This window comes from Mesocricetus auratus, unplaced genomic scaffold, assembly GCF_017639785.1.
Source record: "Mesocricetus auratus isolate SY011 unplaced genomic scaffold, BCM_Maur_2.0 Super-Scaffold_100014, whole genome shotgun sequence".
In the NCBI taxonomy this organism is placed as follows: domain Eukaryota; kingdom Metazoa; phylum Chordata; class Mammalia; order Rodentia; family Cricetidae; genus Mesocricetus; species Mesocricetus auratus.
Genome location: NW_024429197.1, coordinates 21685291 through 21708333, shown reverse-complemented (window position 1 = coordinate 21708333; position 23043 = coordinate 21685291). Strand labels below are relative to the sequence as shown.

Sequence of the window (23043 nt, the reverse complement as noted above, 5' to 3'; positions counted from 1 at the left end):
ACACAGAGAGGGGGGGCTACTGCATCCTGCTTGAACATCTCTGGCTAATCTTTAGGGAGTTTTAGCCAGCTTTAACCCTGCGCTTATTTGCCCAGTTTGTGGACCGCCTCGGTAAATCTCTTTCCTTTGTTTTGTGTATTTTTTCCCATAGAAGACCGTGATTTCTCCTCCAAAGCTGTTAATCTCCAACACAGAGCTCAAGGGGAGAAGAGGCCAGAGCGGAACTGCCCTAGCATCCAGTGTGGCATCTCTCGAGCCAGGACCAGAGATGACAGGACACATGTCTCCAACCTTCAGCTGTTCACATAGCACACAGGGGACTCGTGGGGGCCACTTGTCACTGCCAGTCAAACCTATTCAATGGCAATACTGACATCTTTCATGCTGTTTTCAGGACAGATGCTCAGGCAGAAAATACCGGTGTGCTTCCTGTCTGCAGAGTAGGGGACCATGTCACACCAATATGAACAGTGTGAACCCCAGGACCTGCTCTGAGTCCACTTGCAGCCACTGACACTCGGAGAAAAAACAAAGTCCAACCCCCAGAGCCATTGTGGGGTTGGCTTCCACGGTTCTTGACCAATGTGGCCAACGCTAGACACCTCGGGACATTTGGATTATTCATAAATGCGACCCACCACCCCAGATCCCCTGAGTAGTATCTGAAGTCTTGTGAAGGTCATGGATCCTGAACAAAGTATCAAGGGCACCAAGAAGGCTGATGGAAGTCCCCGGAAGCGGCTGACCAAGGGAGAGGCCATTCAGACTAGTGTTTCTTCCAGCGCCCCGTATCCAGGCAGCAGTGCCACTGTTCCCTCAGATAGTACCACCCAGGAGCTGTTAACCCCTCAGCCTTTTTCAGGCCCCTCGGTGGTTCTCAGAGAAGGCTCTCAGGAGAAAACGGGCCAGCAGCAGAAGCCTCCCCGGAGGCCCTCCATCGAGGCCTCAGTTCACATCTCACAGCTTCCGCAGCACCCTCTGACACCAGCATTCATGTCCCCTGGCAAACCAGAGCATCTCCTAGAGGGGTCCACATGGCAGCTGGTGGACCCCATGAGACCCGGACCCTCAGGCTCCTTTGTGGCCCCTGGGCTGCATCCGCAGGGCCAGCTCCTCCCATCCCATGCTTCCATCCTTCCTCCCGAGGACCTGCCTGGCATCCCTAAGGTCTTTGTGCCCCGTCCCTCGCAGGTCTCCCTGAAGCCCGCAGAAGAGGCACACAAGAAAGAGAGGAAACCGCAGAAGCCGGGGAAGTATATCTGCCAGTACTGCAGCCGGCCCTGCGCCAAGCCCAGTGTGCTTCAGAAGCACATTCGCTCACACACAGGTGAGAGACCCTACCCCTGTGGCCCCTGCGGCTTCTCCTTCAAAACCAAGAGTAACCTCTACAAGCACAGGAAGTCCCATGCCCACCGCATCAAAGCCGGCCTGGCTTCCGGCTCCAGCAGCGAGATGTATCCCCCTGGGTTGGAGATGGAGAGGATCCCTGGGGAAGAGTTTGAGGAGCCCACCGAGGGAGAAAGCACAGACTCTGAGGAGGAAACTGGTACCACATCAGGTCCGCCCACAGAGGTTCTCCCCAAATCTAAGCATCCGCTGCTCTCAGGTGGCTTATACAGCTCTGGGAGCCAGAGTTCCAGCCAGGAACGCTGCTCATTGTCCCAGTCGAGCACTGCACCGTCGCTCGAGGACCCCAGCCCATTTGCAGAAGCCTCATCGGAGCATTCCCTGACCCATAAACCAGAAGACACACACACGATCAAACAGAAACTGGCACTCCGCCTGAGCGAGAGGAAGAAGCTGATCGAGGAGCAGACGTTCTTGAGCCCAGGGAGCAAAGGCAGCACGGAGTCTGGGTATTTCTCACGTTCTGAGAGCGCTGAGCAGCAGGTCAGCCCCCCCAACACCAATGCTAAGTCCTACGCAGAGATCATCTTCGGCAAGTGTGGGCGGATTGGGCAGCGGACCTCCATGCTGGCATCCACCTCCAGCCAGCCCCTACTGCCCCTGTCTGCTGAAGACAAGCCCAGCTTGGTGCCTTTGTCTGTACCGAGGACACAGGTGATTGAACACATCACCAAACTCATCACCATCAATGAGGCTGTGGTGGACACCAGTGAGATTGACAGTGTGAAACCTAGGAGGAGTTCTCTGACCAGGCGCAGTAGCATGGAGTCCCCGAAATCCAGCCTCCACCGGGAGTCACTATCGTCCCATGGGGAGAAGACCAAGCCGGAACAATCTCTACTGAGCCTCCAGCACCCGCCCAGCTCCACGCACCCTGTGCCTCTCCTGAGAAGCCACTCAATGCCTTCTGCTGCCTGCACCATCAGCACGCCCCACCACACCTTCCGTGGGAGCTACTCCTTCGATGACCACATTGCTGACCCCGAAGTCCCCAGCCGCAGCACTCCCATGTTTACCTCCCACCCACGGATGCTGAAACGCCAGCCAGCCATTGAACTACCTTTGGGAGGTGAGTACAGTTCCGAGGAGCCTGGACCAAGCAGCAAAGACCCCACCTCCAAGCCCCCTGATGAACCAGAAACCAAGGAAAGCGACCTTACCAAAAAGACCAAGAAGGGGTTGAAAACAAAAGGCGTGAGCTATGAATGTAATATCTGTGGTGCTCGGTACAAGAAGAGAGATAATTATGAAGCTCATAAGAAGTACTACTGCTCTGAGCTCCAAGTCACAAAAGCCCACTCTGCAGGTGCTCATGATGTGGAAAAGACACAGGCTGAGCCTGAGCCTTGGTCCCAGATGATGCATTATAAACTGGGGGCCACTTTGGAACTCACTCCACTGAGAAAAAGACGGAAGGAAAAGAGTCTTGGGGATGAGGAGGAGCCACCTACATTCAGCAGCCCTGGCCCATCAGACCCAGCTTGCAGCAGCCTTCCCCTGGAGTCCACCAAGTCACCAGCAGAACCAAGCAAATCAGTTTCCTCCGTAGAGGGTCCCCCAAGCTTCCAGCCAAGGACTCCCAAGCCAGGGACTGGATCAGAACCAGGGAAGGAGAGGAGAACGATGTCCAAAGAGATTTCCGTCATTCAGCACACCAGCTCCTTTGAGAAGTCCGACCCACTAGAGCAGCCGAGCAGCCTGGAAGAAGACAAGTCCCTGGCGCAGTTCTCATCCCCACCACCTGCCCCGCATGGACGCTCAGCTCACTCCCTGCAGCCGAGGTTGGTCCGCCAACCCAACATTCAAGTTCCAGAGATCCTGGTGACAGAAGAGCCAGACAGGCCAGACACAGAGCCTGAGCCACCGCCAAAGGAGCCTGAGAAGACAGAGGAATTCCAGTGGCCCCAGCGCAGCCAGACACTGGCACAGCTCCCAGCGGAGAAACTGCCGCCCAAGAAGAAGAGACTCCGCTTAGCTGAGATGGCTCAGTCCTCAGGGGAGTCCAGCTTTGAGTCCTCCGTGCCTCTGTCTCGAAGCCCAAGCCAGGAGAGCAACATCTCTCTGAGTGGTTCCAGCCGGTCGGCTTCATTTGACAGGGAGGATCATGGAAAAGCTGACAACCCTGGGCCCTCATCAGACACACGCTCCAAACCCTTGGGCACCCACATGCTGACTGTCCCCAGCCACCACCCGCATGCCCGAGAGATGCGGAGGTCAGCCTCCGAGCAGAGCCCCAATGTGCCCCATTCCTCACACATGACTGAGACCCGAAGCAAATCCTTTGACTATGGCAGCTTGTCCCCAACAGGACCATCTGTAGCAGTGCCTGCAGCTCCGCCACCTCCAGCTGCTCCGCCAGAAAGAAGAAAATGCTTTCTGGTGAGACAGGCTTCCCTCAGCAGACCTCCAGAAGCAGAGCTAGAGGCCACCCCCAAGGGAAAACAAGAGAGCAGTGAGGAGCCCTCAGCCAGCAAGCCTTCCACCAAAAGCTCTGTGCCCCAGATCTCCATGGCTACCACGCAAGGCGGGCCACCGGGAGTGCAGGACAGGCCCCCACTGGGGTCCAGCCCACCCTACACAGAAGCCCTGCAAGTGTTCCGTCCTCCTGGCACCCAGTTGCCCCCACCGGTCTCCCTCTTCTCCTTGCAGCACCTCTTGCCTCAGGAGCAAGAACAGTCCTCTGAATTCTTCCCCACTCAAGCAATGGCCAACCTCCTCTCCTCGCCATACTCTATGGCCCCGCTACCACCTTCCTTATTCCAAGCCCCACCACTTCCTCTGCAACCTGCTGTACTACACCCCAGCCAGCTCCATCTCCCCCAGCTCCTGCCTCACCCTGTAGATGTCCCCTTCCGGCAGCCCCCTTCCTTCCTCCCCATGCCGTGCCCTGCCTCCTCAACCCTCTCTGGATATTTTCTGCCTCTGCAGTCTCAGTTTGCATTGCAGCTCCCTGGTGAAATAGAAAGCCACTTGCCCCCAGTTAAAACTACCCTGGCCTCTCTGGCAACAGGATCTTCTGGCCCCTCCAGCAGCGCAGAATACAGCAGTGACATCCAGCTGCCCCTTGTGACTCCCCCAGTCACCTCCCCAGCTCCCACATCAGCCCCAACATTGGCCCTGCCTGCCTGTCCTGATGCTATGGTGTCACTGGTCGTTCCCGTCCGCATCCAGACCCACATGCCATCCTATGGGAGTGCCATGTACACCACCTTGTCTCAGATCTTGGTCACTCAGTCTCAAGGCAGCTCAGCAAGTATGGCTCTTACCAAGTATGAGGAACCCTCCTCCAAAGGGATGACTGTGTGTGGGGCTGATGTGTATGAAGCTGGGCCTGGCCCATCTAGTATAAGCAAGGAGCAAAGCAGAGGTTTCCAGACTCCATATCTGAGAGTGCCTGAAAGGAAAGGCACTTCGATGTCCTCCGAGGGTATTCTGAGCCTGGAGGCGTGCTCATCTACAGCTGGTGGAAGCAAGCGTGTCCTCTCTCCAGCTGGCAGTCTTGAACTTACCATGGAAACCCAGCAGCAGAAAAGGGTAAAGGAGGAGGAGGCTTCCAAGGCAGATGAAAAACTGGAGATGGTGAGCACCTGCAGTGTGGTGCTGACCCGTACAGAGGACAGGCAGAGGACAGAGAAGCCCTATGTGCGTGGCCAAAGCCAGAGCAGGAGGGAGGCAGAAACACTGTCCAGCTTGTCTTCAGATCCATCCAACCCAAAAGGACTTTCTCCCCTCTCTCATCCCACATTGCCCCATGGGACAGCCCCCGGCTCAGAAGCTTTGAAGGAATATGCTCAACCATCTAGCAAAGCTCACCGAAGAGGACTGCCTCCACTGAGTATAAAGAAAGAAGATCCAAAGGAACAGCCTGTCCTTCCTCCACTAGCACCCCCTAGCTCTCTGCCTCTGCCAGACTCTTCCCCCAAACCAGCCAAATTCCAAGAAGGTACAGACTCTAAGAAGGTACTGCAGTTCCCCAGCCTCCACACGACCACTAATGTCAGTTGGTGCTATTTAAACTACATTAAGCCAAATCACATCCAGCATGCAGATAGGAGGTCCTCTGTTTACGCTGGTTGGTGCATAAGTTTGTACAACCCCAACCTTCCAGGGGTTTCCACTAAAGCTGCTTTGTCCCTTCTGAGATCTAAGCAGAAAGTGAGCAAAGAGACATACACCATGGCCACAGCTCCACATCCTGAGGCAGGAAGGCTGGTACCATCCAGCTCCCGAAAGCCCCGCATGACAGAGGTAAGTTCAGCCTTGTTCTAATCATCAAATGCCAAAGTTTGTGCTGAGCTTTTAAAGCCACACTGTCTTAGTGCTAAATTTGTAGAATTAAAACCAACTGGTAGGGGTAGTGCAGATTTTTCTCTCTGGGAGTTACAACCTTATAAGGAAACATGTTCATTGGGTTTCTGTGTTCGTAACATAATTGGAATAATGTTATCATCAACGTCTCCCTACTTTCCCACAAGCTTCTACTGAAAAATAGAAAGTTTAGTCTCAACAAGGTAAAGAGCAATTTTCCAAAGGACATAGTTGGGAGATTTTATTGGTAAGATGCCTTTGGCAATTTTTTATTGCAATTTTATTGCAGCCCTTTCCCATGGGGTTCTCCCTTGCCCTCTTTCTGCTTTTCCTATTTTATCTGTACCTGCTGTTTTTGTCCTCTACTACCCCTTAAAATCATCCCATTTCCACATTTGACACAAAATACTTCTGAAATAGTCCCTTTCCTGTAAGATGGCACATAGACCTGGACTACAGTGAGCCCCTCTCCACCTGTAAAAGGTAGTGACACTCACAGTTTGAGCCATCTATGCTGCAGAGTAACAGTAGGCTTTCAGTGCAGGTCATATTTATTCTTTCCTTGCCTCTGACCTACACTACTTCAGGTGCTATGCAATAAGGTTTTCCAACTAATTTAACAAATTTGAAATTCAACAATTTCAATTTGCATAACAACACAACACTTTATACAAATAAGGCTAGGTCATGACCTGTGCTGGCCTAGTGTGACAAAATACCCTGACACAAGCGGCTTAAGGGAGAAAAGATCCATTTTGGTTTATAGTTTCAGAATGATACAATTCATCGTGGCAGGAAAGGCAATGGATGCTGGCTGGTTACATTGCCTCCACATTCAGGAAGCAGAGAATAAGCAAGAAGTAGAGCCAGGATATAAATTCCTCAAGGTCCTCCCCACATCCTCCAGTGACGGTCTACCTCCTAAAGGTTGAACAACCTTCCCAAACAACATTGATAGCTGATATGGGGGCCTTTCACATTTAAACCAGACCTGAAGTTTGTGGAGTGACAGGTGGTCTTGTCTGGTGCCAAGTCCTATGCTGGAGAGACCCAGTCACTGCTCACCTCCCCTTGTAAAGCAGTGTCACCTCCATTATACAGATGAGGGAACCTGGGGCTGAAAGTGGTCAAGGACCTGGGACAAACATTTGGCAAATTCAGAGTTTGAACTCAAAGCTATCTGGCTGCAAAAAGTGTCTATTTCATTTTTTAGTTACTGGCAGAATGAAACTTTTGAAAGATAGCTGCAAATTTAATGATGTACGATGTTCACAAATAACCATTCCAATGAGGTGCTTTGACCAAATGCCACAGAGATACTGGAACCCGACTCTTATTGTAGACCTGGGAGCAGACCTGGGTCTGCAGCTTCCTGGATGCTCATACTTTCTGCTTTCATCATGAGAGTGAGAGTTACATCAGAGGTGCCCTGAGCTCATCTGGATATTCTTCACAAACTGTCTTCAAATTTATTCTCTGATGTCTTTGTCAGTTCACAGACATCTCCGGACATGATTTCCTCTTTTGCTGTAACTACCATAAACTGTGGCTGTTGCCAGGATGCTATCGTAATGATATTCATAATCATAATGATATTTCGGATTGCCTGCTGTATGCCAGAGACTGTGCTAACCCTTACTTTTGTTCTCATAGCACCCTGGAAAACTAGGGTACAGTAGGTAAAGAGATCAAAGTTCAGAGAGGCTAAGTAACCTGCATGGGGCCACACAGTGAATGGCAAAGATCAGATTCAGAGCCAGAGTTCACTCCTAAACCCTTTTAAACATGTCTGAGCTGTTCCCCTTCCTCCGTGAGAGGTGTCAGAGGCATAGAAGACAAAGGGAGTGTTAGGTTTTTGTCTCTGAATTTGACAGTCATTTCTTCATCCTGCTGCTTCCTAAAATGAGCTAAACCTTTCGACCTTTCCTTGGAATTACCAGTTTTGTTCAAAGTTTTCCTGTCCAAAGTCCACAAATATCACACATTAACGTAACTGTGTGATCTGCAAACTGGGGCGTTTCTACAACCCCCCCCACGCCTTCACTTGCATGTCTCCAGTGATGGGAGGATCACTCTCACCCCAGCCCTGCTCAACCTGTGCCTGGCTATAGTTCATGTTCCTCTGCACACGCAGATGATGGCTGCCACCGTGTAGCTGCTGTCTTCCCCTAGCCATGCTGAAAATGTCATTTATCTAAGCATTGGGAAACCTGGTTTAGCTGTAATCTGCTTGGCACTAGAACTCACTTCTCCTCGTTCCCAGCCAGGTGTCCTTTTTGCTGGGTGCCAGCACCTTACATAAAAATGTACCTTCCTCCTGCCTCAGCTTTAGAGAATATATCCTCAAGACACTGAAAAATGCTGAGAAGTCCAATGGCAGCCCTTCCACAGAGTCAGGTCTCCCTGAGGCCCACTGCTCTACAGATGATGGACACTCTGATCCCTCGGCCTGGTTCTGGGTCCTTAGGGTCTGTGGTCCCTGGTCTTTGGTGCTGGCCCAGGTGAAGCAGTGCAGGGAGCTGGAGACCTGTGCATTGCTTCGGCCACGCCCTTAACCCAGCCAGCTGCTTTGGCTTTCGGGGCAGACAGTGAGAACGCCACAGATAATCTGTGAGGCAGAGCCACGCCTTCTCTTATTTCTCAGCATTCTTTGTCTTTTTCGTCCTATTTTGAGTACCGAGGTGACCAAGGTGAATTAGACATATCTCCAAAGGTCCCAAGGCCAGCACAGAGCACAAAGATCCACCCGTGCCTCTCAAGGAGAAAAGGATCATGAGAGGGGGGTCAAAATACAGCTTGGAGGGGAGTTTGTCCCTGTGGCCAGAATCTGTGGAGGGGAACTGGGTGAACTAGGTGGGAGCAGAAGACCATGCGGGCAGGTGTGTCTCTGAACCTGACCCAGCACGCAAGGCTAACCAATCTTGGGTTTGCCCTCCCCTTCAGGTGCACCTCCCGTCGCTGCTTTCCCCGGAGAGCCAGAAAGACCCAGCTAGAGTGGAGAAGGAAGAAAAGCAAGGGCAGGCAGAGGAGGGGACTCCCACTTCCAAGAGAGGGGAGCCAGCGAGGGTCAAGATCTTCGAAGGAGGGTAAGGTTCATGCCTTGTTTGCAGTCGGCTTCTGGTGTGGAGACCCCCACCATCTATAGACAGAGGTGGCTGGCAGCTCCTGGATGTGTGGTGCCCACAGGTGCCTGCAATTCCCACAGTGCCTCTCTGCATTGTGGGACTCCCCGACCATTTGTTTTGCAAATGCCACCGGGGGTCCTTGGTGGGGATCTGAAGGAGCCAAGATCTTTCTCCAGCCCTGTGTCCGCAGATCCTCCCCAGATTCTCAGTCCAGCATTGAGGTGACACAGAGTTCCCAGCCACAGTCTGGACTACTGTTTCCTTCAGGGTGTGTTGCCTCTGTCCTGCCAAGGCCACCCTGGCCACATCCCATTTCTCATGGTGCTGAAGAGTCATTGCACACACCCTTCATGCCACTCACCGCCCTGCCCGTTGGCAGGCCCAGGACTCGTTGTTTGTGCTGAGTCTCATCCTTGGCCATTTTCCTGTGGCGTTCATCTTTGGGAAACTGCTAAGCCTCAGGCACCAGAGCTTGCCAGTCTGGGACACATCCCTACGGTACCCCACTCTCACTCGTCCCAGGCTCTAGAAGGGCACCTGGTCTTTGTGGCACTTGTGTTCTGTGGGGCTGCGTGTCTGTGAGCAAGTACCATGGTGTCTGTCTTGGGGTCCTGTGTCTGTGTCCCTGTTGTAATCATGGTGGTACCAATTCTATACAGTCCTGATGACAGCAATCTCCAGGAGACTCCAACAGCATAGGCCATCACCGGGGACTCTTGTTCTCCAGCACCTGCAAGTGACTGTTTCACGGGGTCACAGTGACAGGTGTGGAGGGCTCTGGGGAAGTGGAATGGAGAACTAAACTGCTACGCTTCCCAGTTTGGCACTTTGTAGTGGCTAGAGGGGCTCCCAGGAGCAGGAAGTGGTTTTGACAAGGACAGGGTCAGGAGATGGTGAACATCCCGGAAGCACACCCACAATACCAAAGGTGGCTCATTGAACACTAGCAGGGCCAGCGGTGCTTCAGAGCTCTCACCCTCTTTCCACTTGGGAACCAAGGCTTTCTGTGCCTGCCGTTGGGTTAGAGCGCCCTCGTGTGGCTACGTGCTCTCATGCCACCAGGTCCCAAGCTCCAGGCTGGGTAGCTGTGCCCTCTTCCCTCGTGTTCTGAGATCTGAGGGGCTATGTGGTATTTGGTGGTGTCAAGAATCCTTTCCCTTTATGGGCCCCTCGCCTGTGTCTAGATCTTGGTCTCCGTCTGAGGCACCTCACTCCGCTCTTGGCTCCTCCAGCTAGTCACATGGTATAAACAATCAGATCCTTTCCACCCTCAGCTCAGCTGCCCACCCCATCCCCTACCTCCTACCCTAGCTCTGTTGTGCCTCCTATCCCTGCTTCTGGTGAACCCTCTTCTTTCACGGGGTAGGTGTTACCCACTAGGAGTATTTGCTAATGTGGAAACGAGACATATCTGAGGACACCTCCAGCATCTCATGGATGGGACCAGGACTGACCAAGTCTCGCCTGTCACCAGGGGTGACCTATTGCAGGATGATGAATACATTCTTAATGCCCATCACCTGTTCTCATTAAAGGCTTTTTCTTAACCTCACTGCTTTCTTCTTTTTCTTTTCCAAACCCTTACAACACCTGTTTCACTGCAATACGTACTGGAGAAGGGTCTGCAATGAGACCTGCTCACTGAGTCCAGCAGAGGTCCAGAGAGGAAGGAGGACAGAACAGTGCACTAATGTACCACTAATGCATCCTCCTGGGACCTGTGCTCTCATCCACGGACTATGGAGAGTTGTGTAGTCTCAGACCTTGGGAGTTGGGGGGGACAATCTCAGTCATATCTGTGCCTGGGAGAACTAAAACAGCCAGTCAATAAATAGTACTGGTGAAACTCTGGCCCGTTTTCCCTGCACCTGCCACTGGTTAGTTTTCTCTGTGCTATCCATGCAGGTGCAAACTGATCTGTTCACAGGATGAGATAATAAGCCAAGTGCTGAAAGACGGGTCCTGTATGTGTCCGACTTCCTCAAGTCTTTGGATCGCAAGCCACATTCCCCTCACCCTTTTTCTTGACCCTCAGTCTGGCAGTTGATCAATCAGCCAGTTCACTGTGGAGGATAGACTTAATCTGTGCCTTGTGGATGCTTTGGGCTAGAAGTTATAGTGACCCAATTTGTATCAAACTGTCATCCAGTTCCTACGGTACCTGTGGACCAAGCCAAGGCAGCAATACAAAGCCTGTTTCTGAGGTGGGGACCTGTAGGGCCATACTGTTCACAGCGTTCACTGAAGGCTTCCCAGAACTGTAGGGTCAGGCTGGGTGGTGTGGACAGGGTGATGTCACAGGAGGTAGCTTGTATACAAGATAGGGTAGTCAGAGCTCTCCAGGTGACCACGATTGTCTCCCTTGTTGACGTCAGTCAACTCTGGCTTCAACCCCCCCCCATCACTGTTGCTGCAGCATCTAGGACCACAGCAGGGTCCTCACTCCTGAGCTCCTGAGCTTTGCTTTGGATACCTCTGGCATTTTCCCCTATGAGACCTAACAGCTCCTCAAACTCAGCACAGCCAAGCAAATCTCATGCTTCCCACTCAATAGTGTCTTGATTACTTTTATATTGCTGTAAATAGACCATGACCAAGGCAATGTATAAAATAAAGCATTGAATTAGAGACTTGTTTAGAGCGTTGGAGGGTGAGCCCATGGCCATCATGGCAGCAGTCAGGAAGCATGTATCTGAGAGCTTATATCTTATCTATAGCAACGGGCAGAGAGGGAGAGGCACACACATTGGGGTTGGGTCTTTAAAACCACAAAGACCATCCCCAATGGCACACCGCCTCCAAAAAGACCACATCTCCTAATCCTTCCTAAACAGTCCCCAACTGGGGACCACACACTCAAATGTGGGGGTCATTCTTATTCAAACTACCTCACATAGTGTCTTCTCCAACCTGCAGACTTCAGATAACGAAATCATCACACACAAGCCTCAATGTCACCTCAGACACCTTCTCCCTGGATTGCAGCCAGTTCCCAACCTCTGGTGTCCACGTGACGTAGTCAGTGGCTCAGACTGGCTTCTCTCTTTCTGTTTCTGCCCTCCAACCTCCTGTGTCAGTGCCTCTGAGCATCTGCCTATGTAGCCTTCTGTGGCTGTCGCCTCCAGCATCCAGTGTAAACTCAGCCTGGTAGTCTGACATGCCATATCTATGCCACCTTCTGCTGCCTGTGGACCCTGTCCTTTGCCAATGCCATCTGGCCTTCAAAATGAGCACTAGCTCTGTTTGGTGAACCCCGAGGTCCCTGCCCTTGCACACTATTGATAACTTCTGCGATGCCACACCAAGTCTCTTGACTTGGTCCTAGACAATGCTTTGCGTGTAGTGTTCACCCCTATGGCTGCCTTGACTTCGCAGCCTCTGGTCCCCTCTCAGTGTTCCCAGCCACACTTCAGCACCTGAACAAAGCCTGCCTTTTCTGGGCAGTGTCTGGGAGTACCCGTGAGCATTGCACTGGATTATACCCAGCACCTTGCATTTGCCTTAATGTTGTGGAATGGCTCTCTGTGTGAAGTAGTGTTTGCACACACAGAGTTGCATTGTTCCCTGAGTGTAATGACTACATTGTTCTAACTCGAGTGTCTTTGCTGCAAGGGAAGCTGGGAACCCAGCCCTGTGGCTGGCATAGAAGAAGCTCCCATGGATAGGAAGTACCTGGATGACAGCAGACCAGCTCTGTTAGGGGAGACCCTCAGAGTTGCCATTAGCAGGGAACAGCCAGCCTCAGCTTGGAATTGGCACACAGAGAAGAGAAACCCCAGCCTCTCTGTGAGCTGAGCTCCCTACTCCCTAAGGGTAGAGTAGAGAGGCTCTCAGGCCCTCCCCCTCACCAACAGGCCTGTGTCAGAAGAACCCGGATGCTATGCTGAGGAAAGAACCTGTTGTTCCCAGGGAGAGCTCCCTCCCCCACCCCTCTCAACCAGCCAGGAACTCACGTCATTCAAATAAGCACACCCAAGTCTGTTTCCACTTCAGAATCGTTCCTTGGATGGCTAGGTTTTGCTAGTTGTTTAAAAAAAATAAATGAAAATAAACCCCCCAGAGCAGGACTGGAGAGATGGCTCAGCAGTTAAGAGCACTTGATGCTGGGTTTAGTTTCCACGTGGTGGCTAACAATGGCCTGTAAATTCCAGGGGAGCCAATGCCTGTCTTCTGGCCTCTTCGGGCACCAGGCATGCACATGGTGCACGTATATGCACATATATACACACACAAAATCAAAATAAGTAAGTAAGTAAATCGGGGCTGAAAGACAGCTCAGCAGTTTAGGGCACCTGCTGCTTTTCCAGAGGACCTGGGCTTGGTTTCCAGCACCCACATGGTGACTCACAGTCATCTAACATCAAAACCTTTGGCTCCAGGGTATCTGATGCCCTATTCAGGCCCCTATGGGTACCAGGCATGTGGAGGATGCATGTACATACATGCAGGCAAAACACTCATACATATAAAATAAAATCTAAAACACAAAACCTCCCCCAGAGCAGTTGATTCTGGCTCCCTTCCACTCCTTCCATTCCTACCCAGCCCCATTTAGGGGAGCCTGAGGCCTCTCCTACCTTGACAGCTGCTTTGTCAAGGTCAATGTGACCTGCACATGGCAGAGGTCAAGGATCACTCACTTCCAGTCTATTCTGACCTTCAGCAGTAGGAACAGCCGACCCCTCCCTCATCCTCACTGAGGGCTGGGGAGTGAGGTGTCTGAACCATGCTAGCTTTGTCCTGTTTTTCTGGATGTCCTCACATCTGATCATCCCATCTCTCCTGGGGAATGTGACATGGGTTTTGGAGTAAACTGGTGATTGTCAAGGCAGTGAAGACTGTGGGATAGTGAGAATCCAAAGGAATATTTAATGTTAGGTCAGTGTTACCACTAGATCTGGTAAGATGTTAGGTCTTCCCGAGGCCGGTTGTGAGAGCAATGACAAGGACAGTGGGGTGGGAGCCATGGGACTCCAGGCAAGAGAACAAGGGAGGTTGAGATGAAGTGTGATTACCTGGAGTGTGGCTCCAGTCACTTCCGGGCACATGGCAGGGCAGAGGTGAACACGAGAACCAAGTTAGGAGAGAGGAAATCTGACCCTGGGGACAGGGGGGAGCTTGTACATTTGAGAGCACAGTCCTTCATCTGCGTGAGGATAATCAGGGAGACATCAATTGGTACCTGAGCTTGGCTCTCAAAGAACAAGCTGAGCTGGAAAGACACTTTGGATTTGTCAGCATACAATTCGAGCCTCTGACTAGATGGGGGGACTGGGGAAAGGGCTTCCAGAATGGGGAGTGGGATGCATATGCATCAGAAGGAGAGTCTGAGAAGAGTGAAGAGAGACAGGATACCCAAAGCCAAGTAGTCCTAGAAGCCAAGAGCAGGCTGTCCATGGAGGGAGGGATCAGCTAAGTAGTGTACTGCCTAGAGGCCCAGGGAGGTGGGGGCAGGGAACTGTCTGCTGGGTAGAGCCCTGTGGGGGACACTAGTGACCATGATGGGAGCTGTTTCCATGGTGATGGACTCCTTATGGCCCAGGCTGAAATGAGGAATGATAACAATGCATGTAAGACTCTGTCCTAAAGGGATGAGTATGGAAGGAGGCAACCAAGACAGGAGAGGGGTAGCAGCTGGAGGGACATTGAGACTGAGCAGAACCTTCATGTTTGGTTGAATTGTGTGTGTGTGTGTGTGTGTGTGTGTGTGTGTGTGTGTGCACACGTGCACACGCCCGCACGCAGATGGGGCTATGTATACATATGCACATAGCTAAAAATGGTTGATAGAAAGTACTAGATGATAGTGGGGAGAGAGTAGTAGTATGGAGAAGCAGTATGGCAAAGCACGTTTCTAGGGTGGTGACATGCAGAAGAAAAGATGGTCCTCTGTCCCCTCTTCCTGTGGTTTCAGTTGGGTTGGTTCTGTGCTTTCCCTCCTGGTGACTTCTTGGGTTGGCCAAATCTTTTCCATCCAACTCATTTCTTTGCAATTCCTAAAATTGATTTGCCAGTTTTCTCTCTCATTTTTTTCTCTCATTTTTCAGGTAAAATCACAGGATTGATATACTGATGAAAAGGGAAGGAGACGAGAGAAGGAGGGAGGAAGGGACAGGAGGAAGGAACATTTCACACTATGATGTCCATGTTCATTATCGCTTCACTGGACTTGGAGTCACCTAGGAGGCACACTTTCTGGTGTGTTGATGAGGGTGTCCCCAGGGCTCTCTAAAGAGGGAAGACCCACATAAACATAGGTGGTACCATCCCATGGGCCAGGAGTTCTGACTGGAAAGGGGCAGGAACAGGGCTAAGGGGTCCCAGCATTTGTTTCTCTCTGCTCTGACTGCACGGGCAACATGAGCAGCCCTTCCATGATGGGCTGTTTCCACTGTCATTCCTCTTGACATTGCTTCTTCTAAGATATTTGTCACAGTGACAAAAATCACTAATGGATTTCCCCATCTTTAGTAAATGACAGCTATTAGGCTGATTTGAAAAAATTAGCCATGCCATTTCCTCCCAAAGAATTCTTCAGTGAAGGCAGTGGTCTCATCTTTCCCCCATATCTGTGTGGAGGCACCATTCTAACCTTCCAAGGATCAGAAGGGCACATGGGGGAGTGCCGGTGCTCATGGACATTGGAAGCAGCCAGAGTTGATGCTGGGGACTTCAGTGCCTCCTGGCACACAGAAGTGCTCTGCAGAAGTGGCACTTACATCCCCTTCCTTATTCTTGCCTTCCACCAGCTTGTTTCCCACGCATCCAGACCTGCAGGGTCTTTCTGCCAGCTCAGCCACAGCATGTGTGGACAGACATGCCAAAAGGAGGGAAAACTCATCTTTTCTGTAATTGTGCGAGTCATGGACAATGGGAACAAATCGGCCAGGGACATGTGGTTCTGGGGACAGATGGAGTGTCTGGAGGCAAGGTTGAGCACGCGTACCTGAATTTTGTCAGTCATGACTCACAGGCAACACTCACCTTTCCCGTCTTTGGGTCTCTTTGGAAGCAAGGGCATGAAGTCTCAGGCTGTGATCCTGGAGCTGGAGACTCATCAGGTGGCATTCTTTCTACAAGGGTCACTTTTCCAGGTTGTAATTGGAAGAGGTGGGATAAGGCTTGGGCTTGGAGTTTGGGGTCCCGCCAGTGAGTTCCTGCTCTGCCATTGCTAGCTCTTTGGTCCTCTGCAACACCAGGCTCTTTGCGATCCTTGTCATACAGTGATGATGGCCTGCAGGTTTGGATGAGCTGTCTCTTAGTCATGATGGGACATGTGGGGCTGTTGCCAATGGGCTGCCAGGGCCCTGAGAACCACAGAGCTCCATACTGGAGACAGGGCTCAAAGGGAGCCAGCCTGCAGGAAAAGACACCTGAACCCCAGTCACCATGCAGGGGAGCTAGCGCTCTGTGAAGATCCAAGAACCTCACAAGCCCTACCACAGGATGTTCCTCCCTGCACGAGAGCCTCTGGAAGGTGCCACTACCTGAAATGAGGTGTCTGAGAAAGAGGTTCCAAGAATGGGGTCTGGCTAGTTTGAAAAAACACAACTCAGGGAACAGGGAGATGCCAAGCCTCTTGGGGAAGGGAGCCACAGGTCCCACAACTCTCAGAAAACCCATAGCTCCCTGGCCTCCAAATCGGCCTGCTGCCATGTTTTCCATGCTGTGCCCACCCAGGGTCACAGTCACAAGTCTTATGTGTTATCCCTACTCACCTGCATACTCTTTTTTATTTAACACAATTCCTTCATTGATTCTTTGGGAATTTCACAGGCACCCTAATTCTGCTCACCTCCCAGCCCCCCATATCCTCCCTCACCCCTGCAGCACCCCCTCGTTAGAAAAGTATAAAAAATAAAACCAAAACAAGCAAGTGAACAAAACAGACAAGCGAAAGCCCCTCTTTGCTCCTCTACCTTTCCCTCCTTCCCAGCACCTCTTCATTCACCCTGGCCTCATTGCAGCGGGTCACACAGTGTACCCTTTTGTCTAGACAGCTTTCCTTGCAATGTTCACTGCGATGAACCATTGGATTGGTTCAAGGCCTCCTTTTCTGGTACTCCATCATCACCTGATCCTCACTGAAACTCCCCTTTGATACACACGCACACACACACACACACACACACACACACACACACACACACACATACACACACAATGGCCACCCCAGTCATGGAGATCCTGCAGGTATCTATCATTCCACAGGACCAGCCCCTTCATGAGCTCCAGCGGGTCCTAGATGGGGTAGATGTTATGGTAGCTGTGGGCTTGGATGGTAGCTGAGATGGTTAGTCTAGGCCACTGTGACAGCCCTCCTCAGGCAAAGGGCAGAGCCAGCTCCTCTAGGCCCATGCTCACAGGATCAGCTCTCCCTCACCCATGGTGACGGGTGGAGCCGTCTCTCCTGAGTGGGGGAGGAGGGGGGGGTCTCTTGTTACAGTGTCCAGTGAGGGGCAAGGTCAACTTTCCCAGGGGCAGTGAAGGGTGGGGCTGGCTTAACATAGCCCTCTGATTTCATCAGCACATTTCCTAGGGCCCCTGGGGTGACACGGGCCACAGACCTCAACACAGGCCCTAACTGCAGCAGGACCACAGACAGAGACATGGCCGTGGGCAGCAGCTGGGGTGGGGGTGGACAGCATTCTAGCTCTGGGTGGAAGCACAGGCCACTCAAATCAGGATGACTCTGGTAATGGCATGGCCCCCAGACACCAACAAGGTCACAGATTATAGCACCAACCCCAGGCTTCTGTGTGACCCTTGGTGGCAACACAGGCCTCAGACTTCAACATAGACCCCAGCTGCAATAGGACCACAGACCCTGACATGGTTCTCAGCAGCAGCCAGGTCTGGATGTCACCATTGGCTCAGGTGACAGTGCAGGCCTCTCAGATCAGCATGGCCCCAGACCTCAGGTATCTGCATGGCCTTCAATGATAACAGGAGCCTCAGACATTAACACAGACCCTGAGTGCAGTAGGGTCACGGACTGTGACATGGCCCTCAGCTGCAGCTCTAACCCAGACATCACCACGGCATTAGGTAGCAGCACAGGTCACGCAGATCTGTATGGCCCTGGCTGCAACATAACCCTTGGACACCAACATGAACTCAGGTGACTGACCTGACCCCAGGCAACCACACAGCCCTCAGTGGCAACAGGAGGCATGTATGTCAACCCAAATCCTGGCTGCTATAGGACCATGGACCCAGATATGGTGAGTGCCATTCTTAATTGAAGGCACCTGAGACACATGGCCAGCTACCTCTCTGCCAGGTCTGGCCCTTTGGTTCTTTCTGCAGTGATACATCTATATTGTCTTGTCTTATGGCCTTGTAGATTTCTTGAGGCTAAGGTCAGGGTCCTGTGGCTTTTCACCAGCCCCAGGCTCAAGCTAGGACTACTGGCACTCTACAGAAAGCTAACTTAGGTCTACAGAATAGATCCTCTGCTGGCTGGTGGGGTCTGTGCCTGTGTGGAAGTCCCACCCCAGCAGATCTTAGGCTGGTTGGCACTTCAATAAGCCCCACCTGGAAGGACATCAAGCTATGCTGTCACTTCTTCAGAATCTGATGAGAGGAGCCTGAGATGCTTCCAGATATGATGTGGACACCCCACCAGCCCCAGAGCTCAGCCACCCCCTCCCAAACCTTAACACCTCATCAAGGACTGTGTTGGCAGATGAATATTTTTAACAGACACCTGCACCTCCCCTCCAGACATCTTTCTTTTTTGAGCTTCTCTGGGGTCGACCAGTTCGCTGTGGCTACATCTCCCTAAGCATGCTGACCGTTGGCACTGGCCCTGAACTTCACTTCACTGACAAAGGCTGCTCTCGGTTCCTGAGACACCCGGTGTGTGTGTGTCTCCAGTCACATCTTCTTGCTTGGTGTGATTGTACCCAAGTTACCAAACCTGCCAAAAGGTCATAATAAAACCAGGGCACTGAAAGGCCTTTATATATCCAAAGCTGGAAGAGAAGCAAGAGCTTTCCGGTGAAACCCGAATGGTGTGTGTAAAGTCAGCAACACAAGTACAATGGAGCTTCATAGCATCTCTGCTTCAGAAGACAGCCTAGAGGTCCGAGTGCCCATTCCCTTAGTCAAGAGAATGATATCGCTCAGTGGAGAGAAAAGTCCTGAGCTTGGAAGGTTAGATGTAGCCTCAACTACTCAGCTGTGTGGCCTCGGGGAAATTACCTTGAACTAGCTTAGCTCTAGGCTGGGTCTCTGTCTCCTTGGATTTTTTTAAATACATAATCACACAGTGTTTAAGCTCCTGAACTGTGTAAACTGGTGACCTGGGTTCAAATTCTAGCTGCAGTAAGCACTCGGTAACTTGTCTTCTCAGTATAAATGTAAATGGGAGTTGGTAGAGTCCACAGTTCATTGGACTGTCATGTGATCCGAATGAGGTAACAGTTGAGTTTCTCAAAATAGTGTTTGGCACCCAGTAAAAGCTATATGAGTTAACTGATAATTTTAGTGTTTTTTTTATTCTGAATTTTTTGTTTTCTCGGGAAACCTGCAAGCTATAGCAATGCCATGCCACCTCTGGCTGGATGGCAGCGGCCCCTGACCTCTGCTATGCCAGGGAAGCCATGTGCAGTGCTTTCCATTTCTCACGATCCTCCCATGTGCTCTGTGGACCCCTCCTCTAGCTCTGCGGTGCTTGACCATTAGCACAGCTCACCTTCCATTTGGTCTTTGCAATGAGTGTAGGCTATGTGAGCAAATACACATCCATTCGACAGGACAATGATGGTTTGGGCAAGCTTATCTGCCAAAAGCCCATTGGTTCACAGGCATGGTTCCCTCCTACCTGTCTACCCAGCTGCTGAGGTGGAGAGCAGACAGTGCAGTATGGTTGCTGCGTCTTTGTCATATGCAGTGCCTGAGAAGGTCACCTCATCCTGACATGCCGTCTCATTCCGACCTCAACCCCTCTTCTGGAGCCTGAGGAAGGGGGATGTGTGCCTCCTCTGGGCTTTGTGCCAAACACCTGTCCACTTAGTGGAAGTTTCAGGTCTTATAAACCCCTCCAGAGAGTCTAGAGCCACAATCCAAGGTGTCGCATGCACCAATTGCCCAGGCAATTTAGTGTCACCAGCCAAGTGCAGGAGGGGACCTCAGTCTAAGGCCTCTCTTGTCATATGTCCTAGCAAAAGGTCAGAGCTGACTCCCTGCCCTTGCTTCTCAATTCACGGGTGCCTAGTACCTTTGAGCACGATGCCAGCCTCACTGTTTCTCCACCCACTTTGACTAGGGGCTGCTTCCTGGGAGCTTTCTTTGCTTTGGAGTCTCCAGACTCAGAGCTACAGTGGAACTAGAAAACCCCTGCCCAGGAAGTGCGTGGAAGCTGTACACACACACACACACACACACACACACACACACACACACACACACACACTACCCACCCATTATTACCCAAACTCCGGACTAAAGGACAAGAGGCTAGGTCCCACCCCAGACTGCAGTAGGGCTTGGGAGCTCCAGAGCTGAGCCTGTTTTGCTGAGCCCCTACCGCTTGGCTCAACAGCCTCAACCCCAAATCTCAGAAAGTCAGAGTATCTGGTCTTAAGAGTCCCTGCAGCTAATTATATTCCAAATTCCTAGAGTTGTCCATTTTTCTTTAAGAGCTAACACTCTGGCTAGTCAGGACTACAGTAGTCAGGTGGGCAGTAGGGTTCAGAGAAGCCACTTGAATCCCCAGAGTCCTAAGTCACCTACACCAGGTCTGCCAGCAGTAAACTGTCTTGCAGTCACCTAACAGAGAGAGGATCAGCCACTTACCACCTTTTAAAAGGGAAGTCTGTGTCTCAGGCCTCCAAGGGAAAGCATCCAGTAGAAGAGGGATGGCCAGCAGCTGGGAGGTGGGTCCATGCTCCAGGGTGCCCCTTATTGCTCTGCTTTCCAGCCCTGGCTTTCTGCAGCTGCCAACACCTGGGTGTCCCAGCCTAGGCTAGCATCTCAGGAAAGGCTGGGTGGGACAGCAATGCCATTGTTCCCTGTATGCAGCACAGCAGGTCCCAGGTCACCGGGAAACTACATTCAACACCATCTGAGAGTGAGTAGCAGGTCTGTGCTGCAGCTGGGTGCCAAGGGGAAAGATTATCACTGGGCAGCCTTGACCATGTCAGTTAAGCTCTTGGTCCTTGGTTGTCTTTTCTGTAGGAGGGTAAAAGGACTGGAGATTGGTGTGGGGGGATAATATCCGGCCTAAAAAGTGCTTTATATTCCCAAGGAATAAAGATTGACCAGTCCTGAGGGAGGAGAGGTCATCTGCTATGGTCATCCAGCAAGTTCTAGTGAAAGCCAGAGGTTAGACCCAAGTCCTTCTGGTCTCTACCCTATGCTCATATTCATTCTCATTAGAAAATGGAAACATGCTGGGCGTGGCAGTGTATGCTTGTAACATAAACACTTAGGGCTGAAGGCTTGAGGCTGGCCTGGGCTATATCGTAAAAACAGAAAGGGGCACTGTTTGTTGGGAGGAGAGGAACCAGCCAGAGCAGGAACAGGAGGCACATGGGGGAGAGAGAACAAAGTATAGTAAGTATGAAAATGCCATGCTGATGTTCATTACTTTGCATGCTAACTGAAACCTTATTTTTGAAAACCTTAAAAAATAAAAAGCATAGACATGTTCATTCAGCCTTGTGCATGATGGAGGAGCCCTCAGTGTTAGATGAAACCTGTGTTTAGGGGATCATGGGGAGAAAAGTCAGTACTGAGTCTGACCCTAGCATACTTGAACCATGGCCCTGGCTGGTGTTCTGACTGTAACTTCTGAGCATTTACTGAGCATTTGCTGGGTACCGGGTACCATGCTAGACTCTGGGGATGCTCCAGTGAACATGGGTGACTAGTAGTAGGAACCTGACCTAGACAGGGTGGGTGCTGGGCTCAGGCAGGGCAAGGACCAGCCCATATTGGCAGGAAGCAGTTCCACAAAGCTAAACAAGCCATGGTCACAGTCTACAAAGAGCTGGCAAGTCACTGGGTCTCTGTGTTCGACCAGGGTTGCCTCTTCCAAATTCCTCAGCGGCCATCCTCAGGCCCTCCCTGCCCCTTTCTGAACCGTCTTCTCTGGGCTTCCAGACCTTTGGCCTGTGTTCAGTCCTCATTGCCCTGGCCTTGCTCTGCTTGACGCAGGTTAAGCCAGCATTTTTTTCTGCACACCCTTCCCCTGGGCCTCCCAGGTCTCTACCTACAGCCGCATTCTTGAGTAGTTTTCCATTCTTCCCCTGGTCACCCTACTCTTCACAAATCTGCAGTACTCTGCATCCATAGGTCCCAGCTGTGTGCTAGGTATTTCTGCATCTTTCTTACCCATGTCTTGTTAACATGAAGGCTCTCTGCCGGGCAGTGGCGACGCACACTCAGGAGGCAGAGGCAGAAGCAGGGGGATCTCTATGAGTTCCAGGCCAGTCTGGTCTAAACAGTCAGAACTGTTATACAGAGAAACTCTGTCTCAAAGATAGATAGATAGATAGATAGATAGATAGATAGATAGATAGATAGATAGATAGACGACAATTGTCTCACTCCCAGCCTGTGAGTGAACTCAAGAGCAAGTCAAGTAGAAACTTAAGATGTCTGTTTCTCCATCATCTGACCCCTCCACTATATAGACAGCCACCAGGGACAAGGACTGTAGTCCATACCTGGAATACCCTGCATTTCCTGTCCTAGTGCCTCTGCAGTCTAAACCGTTCCCACAGCACCGGATGGTTGCCTCTTGTTGAGATTTTGTTCATCTGTAACATAACTTCAAGCAGGTCTGGACTCCTTCAGCCGGGCAGTGGTGGTGCAGCCGGTACTTACTCCCTGTCTGGTCTCCTTTCTACCCGCCGACTCCGCACACCTGTTAACATCTCCTCCTTTGTCCTTGCTGAGAATCCTCCCTCTGCCTCTCACCATCCTCCCCGACCTTAGCCCTGGCTGTCGCCCATGCTTCCCAGCAGATGGCGCCCGACTTCTGTGGTACATGACCAGGTGGTGGAGTAATCCCCTTTGAAAACCTCTCTCTACAAGGACCGTTTATCTTTTATGTGGTGCGGAGGGAGAGGTGAAGGGACCAGGGTCACGATGGAGTGACACCTAGGGCCACTTCTGAGCTGCCATGAGCAGAATAAACCCCACACAGGAGGAGACCGGAACGGCTGCAGGGCTATGTGAGGAGCAAATGTGA

The 23043-nt window shown here is 51.6% G+C and overlaps 1 protein-coding gene across 5 annotated transcripts in view; it reads left to right on the top strand.

The window, feature by feature from the left end:
- Hivep3 (HIVEP zinc finger 3) overlaps positions 1-23043 on the top strand; it is a 411053-nt gene that overhangs the window by 370490 nt on the left and 17520 nt on the right. For all 5 annotated transcript variants that reach the window (XM_040756759.1, XM_005083921.4, XM_040756760.1 and 2 more), the window contains 2 exons: positions 152-5655; positions 8659-8801. In XM_040756759.1, coding sequence (XP_040612693.1) covers positions 682-5655; positions 8659-8801 — 5117 coding nt within the window. In that variant the 5' untranslated portion in view covers positions 152-681. The remainder of the gene's footprint in view (positions 1-151; positions 5656-8658; positions 8802-23043) is intronic.